Source organism: Triticum aestivum, chromosome 4A (assembly GCF_018294505.1).
Source record: "Triticum aestivum cultivar Chinese Spring chromosome 4A, IWGSC CS RefSeq v2.1, whole genome shotgun sequence".
NCBI classification, from domain to species: Eukaryota; Viridiplantae; Streptophyta; class Magnoliopsida; order Poales; family Poaceae; genus Triticum; species Triticum aestivum.
Window position 1 is genome coordinate 164,385,668 of NC_057803.1, and position 16,162 is coordinate 164,401,829.

At 46.8% G+C, this 16,162-nt stretch overlaps 1 protein-coding gene across 1 annotated transcript; it reads right to left on the minus strand.

Annotated features, from left to right (window-relative positions):
- Positions 1 to 6,329: 6,329 nt before the first annotated feature.
- LOC123081903 (peroxidase 70) lies at positions 6,330 to 8,360 on the minus strand. The gene is made up of 4 exons (XM_044504412.1): positions 8,098 to 8,360; positions 7,807 to 7,998; positions 7,513 to 7,678; positions 6,330 to 6,835 (listed from the first exon to the last, which is right to left on the minus strand). Exons 1-4 carry the CDS (start codon positions 8,311 to 8,313, stop codon positions 6,447 to 6,449), a joined length of 963 nt encoding a protein of 320 aa, XP_044360347.1. The 5' UTR covers positions 8,314 to 8,360; the 3' UTR covers positions 6,330 to 6,446.
- Between the last annotated feature and the right edge of the window lie 7,802 nt (positions 8,361 to 16,162).

Consider the following 16,162-nt stretch of genomic DNA (forward strand, 5'->3'; position numbering starts at 1 on the left):
CCAAGCAGACTTCTTCCCCTTCCCCTGCACCGCCGCCTTCTTCGCGCGCTCCAGAGCCGACGTCTTCTCCTTCACCATCGTCGCTGGCGAAGCTCGAACAGACCTACGGCACCAACGTGAGAGCGGAGGGGGCGGAGGATCTTGTGAAGGAAGGGGGAAAGGTGAAGGCGCACTGTTCTGGGGTCCCGAGCCGGCAACTTATAAGAGGTCGCTTCCGAGTGGCTGACTGGTAGGCCCAGGCAATCCCGTCAAATCCCGCAACAGGCGCGCACGCGGTACGTGGCGAAAAAGGTGGCGCGGGGATCGAGGAGCTTCCGTCCTATCCCATCTGATTACTGCGGCAGCCCCCGTCCCGCGCGCTTCCCGAAATTCAAATCCCACAAAATCCGCGGGCCGCAGAACAACTCGTCAAACAGAAGATCCCTTTCACACCGTCACTTGGAACTTCACAAGTAAAGAAATTCACTCGACAAGAGGCCAAGAATGGATCAAGGCGACTGAAAGAAGTTGACAACGTCATCCATGACAATTGATCCAAAACAAGACGTTCATATAACATGAAGAACCAGTCGGAAAGATCCCCAACTCCTTCCCCACTCGAACCTCGATCCATTCGGGGGCTAATGATGAAGCTATGTACCTAGGGTAGGGGCATGGACCTGTCCTAAGTACCCTACCCAAGGACATCCCTAGAAGAAGTCACCTTTCAATCAACTTGGAGGTATCCCACTCAACGGATTCAAGACACTCGACCACGAAGCAATCACTTGACCAAGATCCAACCACTCGACTGCCAGGAGATCTAAAGTCACCCTGCACGCAAACGGTCGGTCATTAAGTAGCTTTTATGGTCATCATAGCACTTTATTAGGGGCGTTACCAGTAACCCCCGGTCTTAATGTACTTTAAACCCTGCATTACTGAGGGCTGGAGGGGCCTGGCGAACTCTATATAAGCCACCCCCTCCTCAGTATCAAGGGTTCGCACCCCTGTTATTCATACACACATAATTCAGTCGACCGCCTCCGGGCACCGAGACGTAGGGCTGTTACTTTCTCCGAGAAGGGCTTGAACTCATAATCCTCGTGTGCTTACAACTCCTCCATAGCTAAGATCTAGCCTCTCCATACATACCCCCCTACATCACTGTCAGAGTTAGAACCATGACAGTACCCGCAGGCTAAGACCTGAGACTCGTTGCGAGTGTGGCGCACATTTAGTCGTGAAGTTGGACAAAGGACGTGGAGTTTGGTTCGTGGCAGCTTTTATGGATGATCACAACCATTTGTTAGCGAGACCAGATGAGGTGGTATTTCTGCGGTCACATCGAGTGATGGGAGATCACCAGATAGCTGAGATCTTGGCGATGGAAGGAGCTGGGATCAGAAAGCATATCATCGTCGACAACTTCATTAGCAGGTATGGCTCGTATGATAAGTGTGGGTTTCTGAGATGAGACGTGTACAACCTATGTTGCCGAGAAAAAATGAAGTTGATTGCGAAGGGTGATGCTAACACGGCAATCGGGATTATGAGGAGCAGAAAGGAGAAGGATCCAGACTTTTTCTTTGAGTACGTGCTCGATAAGGAGGGCCGTTTGAAGAGCATGTTCTGGTGCGATGCACAGTCGCGGCGGGACTATCAGTTGTATGGAGATGTGACTGTGTTCGACAGCACGTATAAGATGAACAGATATGGTATGCCGTTTATGCCCTTTGTTGGTGTAAATAATCACCGTTGCACCACAGTCTTTGGTTGTGCCATTGTGTCCGACGAGACCGAAGCGACATACGTGTGGCTGCTCCAGACATTCCTGAGGGCCAATTGTCAGAAAAAGCTAAGGTCAATCCTCACAGATGGAGACGCTGCAATGATACGAGCTATTCAGTTGGTTTTGGTTGATGTGTTGCACCGTCTCTGCTCATGGTACGTGAAAAAAAACATGCAGAAGCACCTTAATTACAAATCGCTAAATGAGTTCAGGGCACTCTTGTACTACTCCACCTCTCCAGCCAACTTTGAGGCGAGATGGCACGCTTTCGTCTGTAAATGGAAGACTGATAAAATAGAAGAGTGGCTGAGCAGGATGTACAGGAAGAGGAGTCTGTGGGCAGCATCATATCTGTCAGATGGTTTTTTTCTGGGTATGCGCAGTAATCAGAGAAGTGAAAGCCTTAACTCTTGTCTTCACCTTCACCTGGACGGCGGTATGACTATTGTTGACCTAGTTGTGCATTATGAGAATTGCATAGTTCGACTACGTGAGAACGAGGCGCATGATGACTGTGTTTCAAATCAGTCATTGCCACCATCAGTCACAGAATATAAGGATATTGAGAAGCATGCTGCCGAAGTATTCACTCATTCCAACTTTTATATTCTTCAACAAGATCTGAAGAAGATGGGAGAGCTTGAGATTTTTGAGACGCTAGTGGGAGTTGACTGCCACACCTTCATCGTGACATGGAGAAATAACCGCAAATTTCATTTCAACGTGAATTATCGAGCTGAAAACTCTGAAAATACGATAGACTGCAGTTGTGGACGAATGCTTCGGAAAGAATTGCCTTGCAAACACATTCTGTATGTGTTGGTTCATCTGAAAATATCTAAAATACCTAAGTGTTGCATCCTTAAGAGGGTGTCGAAAGTTGCGAGAGGTGGGCTGCCTGCACAGCGAAAGAGTGACATGTTTGGCTGGGGTTGGACAGGAGCAGAGCAGCGTGCTCGCTATAGTCAACTCAGTATAACAGGAGTTGAAGCTTTTCATGTTGCTTCAAATGATCCATTCGTGTTTGATGAGTTGATGCAGTGTCTGCGGAATATAATAACAAAGAAAAAGATCCCTGATAATGATGCTGTTGGTAGTAGAAGAAATGTGCATGAGGAGCCACGTCAGCCGGAACAACATGTTGATGTCATAGGTGATCCCGTGAAAGTTTCCACGAAGGGCGCCCCTAAACAGAGCACGACAGGGCGGGCAAAGAAAGATCCAAATGTTACAAAAATGGAAGACCAAAATCATTTTCTGAGAAAAAACCCGGTCCTCTTTGTGGCATTTGTAAGAAAGAGGGCCATAGACGGCAAACGTGCGCTGAGAATGAAAAGTAAGTTTTACGTTATTTTAATTATTTTTTGGATTCTCTCTTTACAATTGTCTGATGAGTTGTTTACAATTTGTTATGTAAGAACCGGACATAAAGATGAAGTATTCATAATCAATTGAAGGCACTCGTAATTTCCATTTATTTGTTTAAGGATAAGAGACATGGCACTTTGAGTTTATTCTTTAAGCCACCTTGTTCGATGGAAGGCACTGTCACTTTCAGTTTATTTGTTTAAGGATTGGAGACATGGCACTTTGAGTTAATCTTTATGCCACCTTGTTCGATGTTATGAGACACGCGATTTCTATTATTATGTGTGAAACATGATATATTTATATGAGTGTGTTACTGCTGTCATTAATGCAATACACATTACAGTACTAAACTTTGCACATATTTTAAGTTTTTTTAGACATTAATTAACATTACATAAATATTAAAAATGTAATTACTAATTTACACAAATAACTGAACATAATATTCATTATAAAAGTACTCATTATCAATTAATTATCAAAAAACTCAGTATTGTTTTAGTAATTAATTATAAAGAACTTATTATTTTTTCCTATAAAGTATAATAAAGAACTCATTATTATTATAATAAGTCTAGTTAACGAATGACATAAATAACTAAAAAACTTAATACTATTTAAAAAAACAAAAGTGTTGACTGTGCGTGACGGCCCAGTGACTGTGCGCGACGCCGCGCGTGGGCCGCGCGTGGGCTGTGCGTGACACTGTGGGCGCGGTGCGGGGTGGGGGGGGGCAGGGTCGGCGGGGGTGAGGACTAAAGTTTAGTCCCACCTCGCCCGCCGAGCGACGCCACGACCGCCTTAAATACCTGCCTTCCACAACACTTTCGAACTCCTCTGATTCCCGCCTCGTCCCGCCACTGCCCCGTTTGCCTGTGCTGTAGGCCATAGCTGGGCCGAAAGGCCGGCCCTTTCGCCGCCCGGCTTGATCGGGCCGGACCGATTAAGTGCAGTTGTGGCCTGCGAGCACATGCCGGGCATTTTTTTTGCTTTAAGAATTTTTTTCTAATTTTTTGGTGATAACACCACATACCACACCCCGGACGTGACGCAATATGTTTTTGGTGTGCATGTATGATAAGTTCTCCAGAGACCGTTCGAGTATGAGTGAAGGCCCCATGCATGCGTTTTGCGACTGATTTTTCTCGTAACGTTCAAATGCATGTTTCCGTTTATTTTTTGAAGTTGCACGACTAACATCAAATTAAACATACGGTTTTTTTCTTCAGATAAGCCATTCCGAGTTCATTCATACTTCAAACTACCTTACATAACACTAAACATAACTGAGCACTGCTCTTACATAACATAGACCAAAATTTAAATAAAACCCCTAAAACTAGACTACTCGTCGTCGCTGGCGCCGGTGAGGTCGACGACCGGCGCCATACCGCCGGCCTCTCCTTCGCCGCCGTCGCCGCCATCGTCGCCACCGTCGCCGTCGTCGTCGCTGAAATCCCACTAGTTGTCTTCCCGCGCCTACTGCTCCTGCATCGCCGCTATGGCCGCCAGCCGCTCTCGTTCCTCACGAGTGGCCGCCGCTGCCGCCTCCTCTGCCGACTGGGCCAGCACCGCAAGTAGCCCCGGCGTGTCGTCGGGGTCTCCGTCTTGCGCGAGGACGGCCTGCGCCAGCGGGATCTCGACCAGCGCCGGGTCAGGGGGCGCCTGCTGTGCCGGGGCAGTGGGGGCCGCTGGAGGTGGGCCGTGGCGGTGGCGAGCACGGGAAGTGCCGGCCTCGCCGGTAATGTCCCCGACGGTGCGGCCGGCCGCCGCATCCCTGAACGCGCCGAGGACGATGTCGAAGTTCTTCCCGCGCCAGAACCTGCGCCGGGCCCTCCGGTTGTACCGGCCGCCAGGGAACGCGTGGAGCTGCTGCCTCGTCGTCGGCGGTCCCATGGTGGGGATGCCGTCCGCCCCGATCCGCCATGGCCACGGCACTTTGGCTGCCGACGACACCATCACGCTGTACCGGGCCAGATCCTCCGTGTCGCCGACGGTGAGGCTCAGCGGCCAAACGCCGGTCGGCCACGCGCCCTCGTCGGAGTCGCTGGAAGACATTGCCGGCGAGGAGAGGGAGATGGGCGGACGAGGAGAGGAAGAGAGATGGACGGGGCGAGGGAGATGGCACGGCCTGGTCAGGGCTGGCGCGACCTTTTATAGACGGCGGGGGAGGGAGGTGGGCGGGCGAGCCGTCGGTGGCGCGCGCCACGAGGAAGAGGCGGGCAGCTGGCGGCACGCGCGACAGCGGTGGCGTGTGAAAGCGAGGCAGCGGCGGCGTGTGAAGGCGCGGCGCGGCAGGCGAGGCATCGGTGGCGTCCGGACGCGGCAGCGGTGGCGTGTGAAGGCGCGGGGATGGCGACACGCGCGGCAATCGAATCGTTGGTGGCGTCTGAAGGCGGGCGGGCGGTCGCCGCAGCGGCGGCAGCCGACCGGTCGCGTCAACTGCCGGCCCGAGGCGGAAGGCGCCCGGTCGCCGCACGCATGGCAATGGAGGGCACGGACTACGACGACAGAAGGCTGGCGGCAGGAGATCGGCCGCGAGCAGTCAGCGCCGCAATTAGTGCGCAGTTAACTGCACGACCGCGCCACGACCACACGTACGCCCCCACCGACACGCCATGCATCTGACATTGTGGGCCCATGGATGCTAACGGCTCGGCTCGGCTCGCGTCCTCACGGCTGCCAAGCGGCTCGGCTCGTGCGGCAGCCCCGTATACACAGGCGCGTGGGGGTATCGGCGTGGACGCGCGGGGGGATTTTTTACATAAGACGATCATGCCCCTGACAGCGAAGGGGTATGGGCAGATCTCAGCCCTTGATGTGTTTAAGGAGGGTGTACCGAGGCAGAAGTGATAAGATGGATATGTGTGTGTTAGAGAGAGAGGGGGAGAGAGGGAGAGAGAGTGAGGAAGAGGGAGGGAGAGGGTGCGTGTGTGAGAATTTGATGGTAAAAAGGGTCATCAATATCACTTAATATGTATGAGAATATTAAATGTAATATTAATATAATTGATATTGAACTCTTAAATTTAATGTGACCCCGTTGCAACGCACGGGCGTTTTTCTAGTCTTGACACTGTCTCACTTCCAGACCGTCCGTAGATGCAGTAGTTCCATGTGGATGCGGTTGTACTGGAATTTGGCTTGTAAAAAGAATTAGGATTAACTTGATACTTGTGCGCAAGAATTAGGATTAACAAATGCATTTAATTCCAGTAGATGGTGTACATAAAGACGCAGTCTCACTTCCCGTTTCCGAACCGGCCAAAGTTCATTTTGTAAGATAGATACCCAGGATCTATCGTCAATTTACCGCCCGGCAGTTGACCCTGATCTCCCCGTACGCCCCCGTGAGCACACCGAGATTGCCCAACTTCACCATGGCGGCCGCGAAGTCGCTGCCGAACTGATCATTGTTGGACGCGTAGCTCCTGACCAGACCGTCCGTGGAGCCGCCGTCGTACAGCGCCTGGTCGGAGTGGAGCAGCCCCATATGGGTGAGGAGGCCGGAGAAGTAGCTGTTGTCGAAGTAGTCGGGCGAGGAGGCGTCGAGAGGCGCGAGGTTGCCGTCGTTGCCACCGCCCTGTGGGCAGTCCCCTCGCAGCGACGCCGCGAAGGTCCCGTCGATGTCGGTGTCGGCGTAGATCCGGTTTCGGTAACTCTGGCATTGCGCCCGGCCGATGGTGTGCCCCCCTGCAGCAATGTGGATTCACGTGGTGATCGATCGGTCGAGGCATTATCGACAGAGCTGCACCGGAGATCTATCGACGCGTCGCTCTCGCATTTCGCTTTCCAATGTAGGGGTAGTACGTTGTGATAGAGAACATGATTGCGTGGTGATTTTCTTCTTTTGAATTTGGAGCAGGGCATGGTGGTGAATGAATTATGAGGTTGTTGGGCCTGAGTGACCGCTCGAGTGACGATCAGGTTCTCAAGCAAAAAGGTGATTGATGGCTCGTGCAAGCCTTGTCTGGTCGGCAAAAGGAAAGGTAGTGACAAGCGCAGGGACGAGAGTCATCGATCACCATGTTAAATTCAGGGGACGCAGGCAAAACGCTGGCGTGTCAGTTGGCCGTTGCTATGGTCAGTGATGGATGCACAACTCCATCATTAACTAGGTAGGTAGACCAGACGAAGCAGCCAAGTCTTTTGAGAAAAAGGAGTCATAATGGAACAAAAAAGCCTACATGTATCGTATAGCTAGCCATGCATACGTGCGCAGCGCACTTGGTTGTATGCCGGACATGCTTCCCAATCTAACAGTGTCACTGACTCTTGTATGTGATCTATCAATGCATGCATGTCTCCGGGTAATTTGTCTAGTAGTATCATGGCTATCAGCTGTGTGCAGGCAAGGCAGCGCATTTTACCTGAGAGAGCAACCATGTCGGTGCTGCTTAATCCCTTCTTGGAGAAAGCGGCGAGGAGATCATTGAGGTTGGAGTTGGGGCCGGGGAGGTCACTGTTGGCCAAGGACGCACTTGCGCTGGTGGCGTCCCTCCTCCCAAGTAGAACCGTCCATGATGGCCCCCCTAGCTGCGCAGGAGTACTCATTGTCACTTGCTACATGTACTTCCATTCCGCCCATGGAACGACCGGTATTTTCTTTCACTCAAGCGCGAGAAGGTACTAATAGAGAGCTGTAAATTTAGGCTTTAGCTTACGTGGACGACGGCGTCGCGGGCAGCGACGGCGAGGATGTCGGCGCAGGAGACGGTCCCCGGGCAAATCAGCTCCAGCAGCAGCTTGATCCTGTCAATCACCTCGAAGCCGCGCAGCGACCCTGCGTTCGGCCCCGCCCCCTTCTCACCGGTGAAGCTGGGCGTGTCGTCGAGCAGCACGGACGCGTCGCACCCCTAGCGTACAGGTACAGACATGCATCCACCATCAAACAAGTTCACTACAATATTGAAAGAGGACCAAGGGAATAGCAGAGGAAGATCTTGAGGACTTGCTTGCACAAAGCAGTCGTGGAAGTAAAGCCGGAGAAGGGAGGCGCCCATGCGGCGGTCGAGCAGCACCGCCGTCGCCACGGTTGTCCTGATGGTGAGAAGCGCCGCGGGGCAAGAAGAACCGTAGTAGTCCTCCGACAGCTGCGCGTTCGCTACCGCGGCACAAGTTGCTGCGAGGAGCAAGAGAAAAGGTGGGAGACGAATACTGGCACGAGCCATGAGAGATCTAAGTGTCTCAAGCCTCACCTTTCGGCTTTGGGATAACCCTCCGCGATGCAGTCCAAAGCATATTTATAGGCAACAACTTGAGGAATTACAGGCATGTACTACTAGCTCTTATGTCTGCAGGTTAGGACTTTATCATTTATTTACTCTGTATATATGCAGATTATTTCCGGTGTAAGCATTTTCAGTGCGGATACACGTAGCCATATTTTTTGTTAAAAAGAATGCAACACGGCAAAAAAAAAATCATTTTGGGCAATACGGATAAACATAACACACATTTTCTTAAATATTAAGGGCCCTTTTATTAACTGAAACAGCAGCATCAAGTAGATACAACTCATGATGATCAACACCCGGTCTCTGCATCGCTAAGATGCACACAGCCAAAACCAACAGTCTGACAAAAGAAAAATGAAAACCAACAAATCGGCAAAAGAATGCTCCCTTAAAACCCTGTTTTGGGATCTCTTTGAGATCTGATAGCAACAAGATGGTACAATTGCTCAAGTCTGGGATGGGAAAATTTTGCACCTTGGATGAGCTCACTATGTCTAGGTGGTCCAAGTTGATTGATTTAGTCAAGAACTGTACCTTCTCCACTAGTAGAGATCAACCCGTTTTTTTTTGGGGGGGGGGGGGGGGGGGGGGGGGTTCTTCTGAAATAAAAGTTTTCATCTAGAAAATCAAAGTCCCACCTATTATACATGTGTTCCTTTGGCTTATCTTTAATAACAAAGGCTTGGCTAGGGATAACCTGGCCAGGAGGAGACATGTAGATGATGCTTCCTGTGTCTTTTGTAGTGATCCTGAAACTATTCAACATTTGTTCTTTGAGTTCATTGTTGCAAAAGAAACTTGGTCTGTTATTGTTAATAGTGTCGGTATTTCTATACCCAATTCTTTTATTTCTTTGAAGCCTCTTTGGAAGCAAAAGAAGAAATTTGAGGCTGTTAATCTAGTCCCTTCTGCCACCTTGTGGGGCTTATGACTTTTGCAAAATGATTTTGAGTTTCATGGACAAAAATGGCGAAGCATACGCGGCATCCTAGCTCTGGTGGATTCACTGATCAGGCAATGGAAGATTTTATGTTCAAACACTCAGGGTGCTTTTCTTCTCCGGTGCTTAAGGCTGCTAGATCATTGCCGAGGGGAGTTGCTTCAGATCGCTTGATCCGGTGGCTAAGTTGGGAGGCTCATAACTTATTTTGTGTTATGAAAAGTTGTAATTCTATCGAGTGCTCCCGTATGTCTGTATCCCAGGGTGGATTCTTAAAAAGCCTTATTCTGCTGTAGCTACTTTCGGATTGCACCGACAGCTGTTAAATGTTGGATGTTTGGTTTCTTGCCTTGGCTTAATAAAGTTGGGGCGGGGGGGGGGACCCCTCTCATTTAAAAAAATATCGGCAACAAAAAAGGCATATGATTGAAACTATGTCTATGTCGAAGGAGGTGGTGGACCGGTCCAAAGTTTATGCCGCCACCCATATTGGGTAAAAATCTCCATGGCCACCTGCTCCAACCGTATACACACCGCCTTGAACATCGGTTGCCACTTCATTCGGTATAGCATAGACCACGTACAAAGAAAATGCGTACATCGGAGAATAACTTACAAAGGAGAGCAATTTTTCAACTAAATCAAATCATTTCTACATAGCCAAAGTGACCATAATAAGGCATATGCTCCCACCCTTATTAGCGTTTTAAAACCATTAGAAATTTTGTCCAACCAAAGACCAAAAATATTGGCAACACTTGGTGACGAATACATATTAGGCGATACTTTGATGACTCACCATGTAGAATGCGCAAACTTGCACTGAAAAAAGTTGTTTGATTGTCATATCATGAGTACAAAGGCTACACTTCTTGCTTCCTTGCCCATTGCGGCGGCGAGGTTGTCTTTGATTAGCACAACTCCCGTCCGAAGATACCACATAAAGATTTTAACTTTTAGTGAAACTTTTGATTTTCAAATTTTCTTGTTATATCCACTGGAGCCTCTGAATGCGTTAGTGGGTGACACATAAAGTCAACTGTGAAGAACCCAGATGTTATGAGATTCCAACGAAACTCATCCCGTCCATATGTCAGGTTAGTCGACTCCCATAGGGATAGAAGATTTTGCCATGACATAAGACGGGGGGCAATTAAATCCCGCCTAAAAGAAATATTTGACGGGGATGAACTAAGCACATGCGCAATAGTACCATTTTTATCACTCACAATGCGGTACAAATCAAGATATTGTTCTCGGAAGGTGACATTGCCTAACCACTTGTCCTCCCGGGAATGAATCTCTGACCCATCTTTTATCATGAAAGATCCAAAGCAAAAAGATGTTTCTTTGTTGCCATTAGCCCAACCCAGAAGTGCAAGTCATCAGGTTTCCAATTATTTCGAAAAGGGGCGCTTTATTACTTAAAATATTTAAGCATTACACCTAGCCTCTGCATAACTAAGATGCACACAGCCAAACAAGATCCTCTAACACAAACGAAAAATAAAAGGTAAAATACAAAGAAAGATGTAGAGTCCCTATAATGCCTGAAGCGGAGGGGGGAATCCTAAGATCATCCTACCACCCATGTTGGGTAAAAGTATCTCCCGCCGTAGCCTCAGTCGTGCACACACCTTCGTAAATAGGTCTCGATTCTCTGCGTGTTGTAGAGAGGACAATAAACGAAGAGCCCCGGTACATCTATAGATAACCTGCAACAGAGAAGTACTTTTATCATTAAAATCCTTATCATTCCTACATAGCCAAATCGACCAAATAACGGCAAGCGCTCCCATCTTGAGAAGAGTTCTGAACCTGTGATCAATCCCATGTAACTAGTTGCCAAATACATTAACAACACTATAGGAAGGATACAAGCCAAAAGCTATTTGGATGACTGGCCATATAGAACAAGCCAATTTGCACTGGAAGAGTAAATGTTTTATTGTCTCATCATGGTGACAAAAGACACATTGCGGACTTCCATGCCAATTTCTCTTAATAAGGTTATCTTTAGTAAAAATGACTCTGCGACGAACATATCATGCAAAGATTTTATTCTTAAAAGGTGTCTTCATCTTCCAGATCTTTGTGTTATTATCAACTGGCAAATCAGACTGGATTAACGCTCTAAACATAGACTCGATTGAGAATTGTCCATTCCCATGGAGATTCCATCGGAATACATTAGACCCATGTGACAATTGCACCATGGACAACCGCTGGAGCACGATGTTCCACGATTGGAATCTGGGTCCAATTAAATCTCTTTTGAACGTCACATTTGGCAGAAATGATTCCATTATAATGACAATAGTATCACCGTTGTGGAGCAAAATGTTGTATAGAGCCGGATATTGTTCCCGGAGTGTGGCATTTCCTAGCCACCTCTCCTCCCAGAATCTAATTTCCGAACCATCCTTAATAGAGAAGGATCCATAGCAGAAGAAATATTTCTTCGTAGCCAGTAGACCCGACCAAAAGTGTGAATCTCCTTAGGCTTTCAGTATACTTGGGATACCGCCTTGGAACCCACATATTTCCTCCTTAGGAATGTTTGCCATACACCATCTTTCGTCAGTAATTTAAACAACCATTTGACGAGGAGGTCCCTATTCTTAACCTCAAGGTCATGAATGTTCAACCCGCCTTAGTCTTTGGAACAGCAAACCACACTCCATTTAGCCAGTCCATATTTCTTTCTCTCGCTATCTCCTTGCCAAAAGAATCTTGATCGGAAGTAATCCAATCTATGTAAAACTCCTTTCGTCAACTGGAAGAAGGAAATCATATATAGCACCATACTACTTAGTACTAAATTTATTAGGACCAATCTTCCACCCAGAGACAACAGTTTACCTTTCCAACTGCTAAGTATTTTTTGCAGTCTCTCTTCGACGTGTTTTCATTCAACACTTGTGAGTCTCCGATAATGTATCGGTATCCCTAAATATGTGCTCGAAAACTGGCCCAACCCGCATCCGAACAGTTCAACATATAGGTGGGCCTCGTCTTGACCCCCGTCAAAGCAAAATAATTCACTTTTATGAAAATTGATCTTAAGACCCCGAGAGTTGCTCGAATGCTGAGAAAATCAATTTCAGATTTCTCGCTTTCTTGAGGTCATGATCGATGAAGGGAATCATATCATCGACATATTGAAGTATAGAGAGACCACCATCAACTAGATGATTTACTACCCCATCAGCTTGGCCATCAACCTTGGCACGCTCAATCAGGACCGCTAGCATATCCGCCACTATATTGAATAGCATGGGTGATAACAAGACACCTTGTCGCAATCCCTTCTTCGTTTCAAAATAGTGTCCAACGTCATCATTGACCTTAATGGCAACACTACCTCCAGAAACGAAGCTATGGATCATAGCGCACCACTCTACAGTAAATCCTTTCATTGTGAGAGTCTGTTGAAGAAAGAGCCACTTGACTATGTCATAAGCCCTTTCAAAGTCTATTTTGAGTACCGCCTCATTCAACTTTTTCTGGTGTAATTCATGGACTGTTTCATGAAGGATAACAACTCCATCTATGATGTTTCTGCCTTGCATAAAAGTTGTTTGTGAAGGCCGAACCACATGTTCAGCAACCAAATTTAGCCTAATAGTTGCAACCTTAACGAATATTTTAAAACTAACATTGAGGAGGCAAATAGGTCTATATTGTTATATCCTTTCAGCCTTGTTAACCTTACGTAATAAAATAATCCCACCAAAGTTTAAGTGAAACAATACTAGTTGGCCAGCATGTAGGTCGCTAAACAAAAGCAGGAGATCCGGTTTGATGACTTTCCAGAAGTTCTAATAAAACTCAGCGGGAAAATCATCCGGACCTGGGGCTTTGTTATGCTCCATTAGGAAAACCGCCTTTCTAACTTCCTCCTCGGAGTATGGGGCTATTAGGAGGCTGATTTGCTACTTAGAGACCCGGGGGATGTCATCTGTTCGGGACTCATCCATCGAGAGGTTTCCTTCCTCTGGGGCTCCAAGCAGATTTTTATAATAATAAGTGATATAAGATCTACATTGTTCATACCCCTCAATCGTGCCCTCATCCTGTTTTAGGGAATGAATAATTTTCTTCCGGTGTCTGCCATTGGCAACTTCATGGAAATATCTAGTATTCGAATCACCTTTCAGGATAAATTGAGAGTTATAATGTTGGTACCATTTGAGTTACTCTTCACGCAACATGCTAGCTATCTGTGCATTCGAATGATTCTTGATCTCGACTTCATGCTCAGATAGATGTCTAACCTCTGCCAAAGGTTTTAATTCATCAATGATAGATGAAAGATGAAGCTTCTCCTTTTTGAGGATACCCATCATATGCCTAGCCCAACCACCAAGGAATTTACATAATGCATGCATTTTGTTATTCCATCTATGTATTGGGGTAGGCTCGGCCACCGGTTTCTCCCACGCCTCCTTGACCATGTCATGGAAGCCACCCCAAAGCAACCACCCAAGTTCGAACATGAACTTGTGTCTATGTTGTGGTCATGGCAACCCAGTAGTTAGGAGAATGGGTGTGTGGTCTGATATAGCCTCGATACAAGGTAGAGCATGAACAAACACTATAGGAAATTTAGAGTCCCAGGCGGTATCCATTAAAACACAATCTAGTTTCTCATATGTCGGTTCCACAGACTGTTCGCCCAAGTGAATTGTCTTGGAAACACGATCTAGTTTCTCATATGTCAATTCCGAAACTCAGCCGGAAAGCCATCCGGACCTAGGGCTTTGTTATGCCCAGGTTTTCAATAGGTGTGAGACATAACTTTTTGGCCGAGATACTTATTGTGCAGCATGATTTGCCATATGCCCTCCTCATTAAGTAGTCTGAATACCCATTTACTAAGTAAGGCATTATTCTTGACCTGCAGGACATGGATGCCAAGGCTAACTTGGTCTTTTGGCCTACAAACCACACTCCATCTAGCTAGTATGTATCTTTTCTTTTCAATGTCTCCTTGCCAAAAGAATCTGGATCTAAAGTAGTCCAACCTATGCAAGACCCCTTTTGGTAGTTTAAAAAATATATAGATAACCATATTTGCGTGGAGAATTAATCAAGACCAGCATGTAGCATACTTACGATTTTGGTGGTGTTGATGTCCTTTCCCCGTTAAAGACTTTGTCATGTTGCGGCGAGCGTCTCTTGCACGTATGCTATTGTGAGGATCGTCAAAAGTGGAGGAGACACATAGGGTGGCTTTCATTAGGTGGTGCTTCTCAAGTACCCGGTCTCGAGCTCCGGGGAGAAAACCTAGGTCTGACCCTGGTTGGTTGTACCTAACAATGGGGTGTACTTTGCATCGTTACCCTGATGAAGGCATTGCTCAGACTTGATCTTCAAGGTGAAAACCCACGATCTAACCTTTGGTGGTTGGATCCAGCGACGACGGTGTTTCTGCGTCATTTCTTGTATCCCTTATGTTGTTGAGAGATGCTTGGTGCCGATGGTCACCACCGTATATCGTCAGTCACCGCTTTCATGACATTAGATTTTTTTCTTTTTACCACTCTGTTTGGGCATAGATTCGGCTTGTATGACTTTGTTCCTTGTCGGAGTGATCACTTGTGTGTTAATAATTAATGTTAGATGTGTGCATCCTGCCTACGCATAGGTTGGGTGTGTACTCATTATAATTGTATCCCCCGATGCTACATTATAAGTCAATAATAAACACACTTTATCAAAAGAAAATCTATTCGCCACATGGCAAACATACAGAAGCCATCGGGATCATCCTTTTTGTTACCGGAATCCTTTTTGTTACCATGGCAAACATCTTTCCTCTTGTGTGATCATCCTTTTTGTTACCGGAATTCTTCATGGAGGCTCTACATGATGGTTCACCAAGGATTTAATTCCTTGTCGAAGTGTTCATCGAGATTCTTTTCAGAGGAGCTCAAGTATTCTTTATCTTGCATTTTCAAGTGCAATTCTTTCAACCGTATCCTTCGAGGGAGTATTATGTCATTCTTGATAATTTGAGTTCATGTTTCATGATTCACATATTATTAAGAATGAGATATTTTAAATCCATCAATCTCGTCATTGAAGTTACCCGGGGTTATGTTTCACCTAAAGCCTTCCCTAAGGATTTTGCTATTTATGGTGCTCATAAATGACCCAAGTTCTTCTTTATCCTTACGATGAACAAGTTCCTCGTCTTCTTGTTCTTATCAATCCAATATTGTTTTCGTTAGTGGCAGAATTTCACCTCAAGTTCTTGAGATGTTCTCCATAAGCCCACTACAAGCTTATCCTCTTCGTTGTTGTTTTCCCAACAACCCCGTGCAATCCTTTTCTTGCAACGGTGCTTTACAAGTTCAATTGTGGTAGGAGTTGTTATTTTCTTCTCCGCTCTTTTGTTCCGATGATCTACCTTTGATTCTTTCATCCGGAGGCATTGAGGTGTTGCTCTTTTCACTCATCATCTCGGATTGTCAGGACCATGTTCTGCTCGTGCTTATCCTTTTAACCGGAGTGTCGTGTCCTTTTTTTCAAGTATCCTCTCATCTTGTCAAGTTTAATTCCTTCCATTTACAGGTGGAGTGCTGTCCAAATTATATCATTCTTATTCCTTCCCTATCTTGTTTTAACCGGAGTGTTGTGCCCCTTTGCTCAAGCTCTTTCATTTTATCAAGTCTTTCATCTCTTTTCAACCGAAGTGCTGTCCGAATTTGTAATTCCTTGTTTCCTCTTCCCTACCGGAGTGCTTTCAACTTCATTTATCTCCGTTGTATTCTTTTCTCGAAATGGTTTAACATTTTCAAGGTTCGTGGTTTTCACTCGTTTGTCAAGGAGCAACTT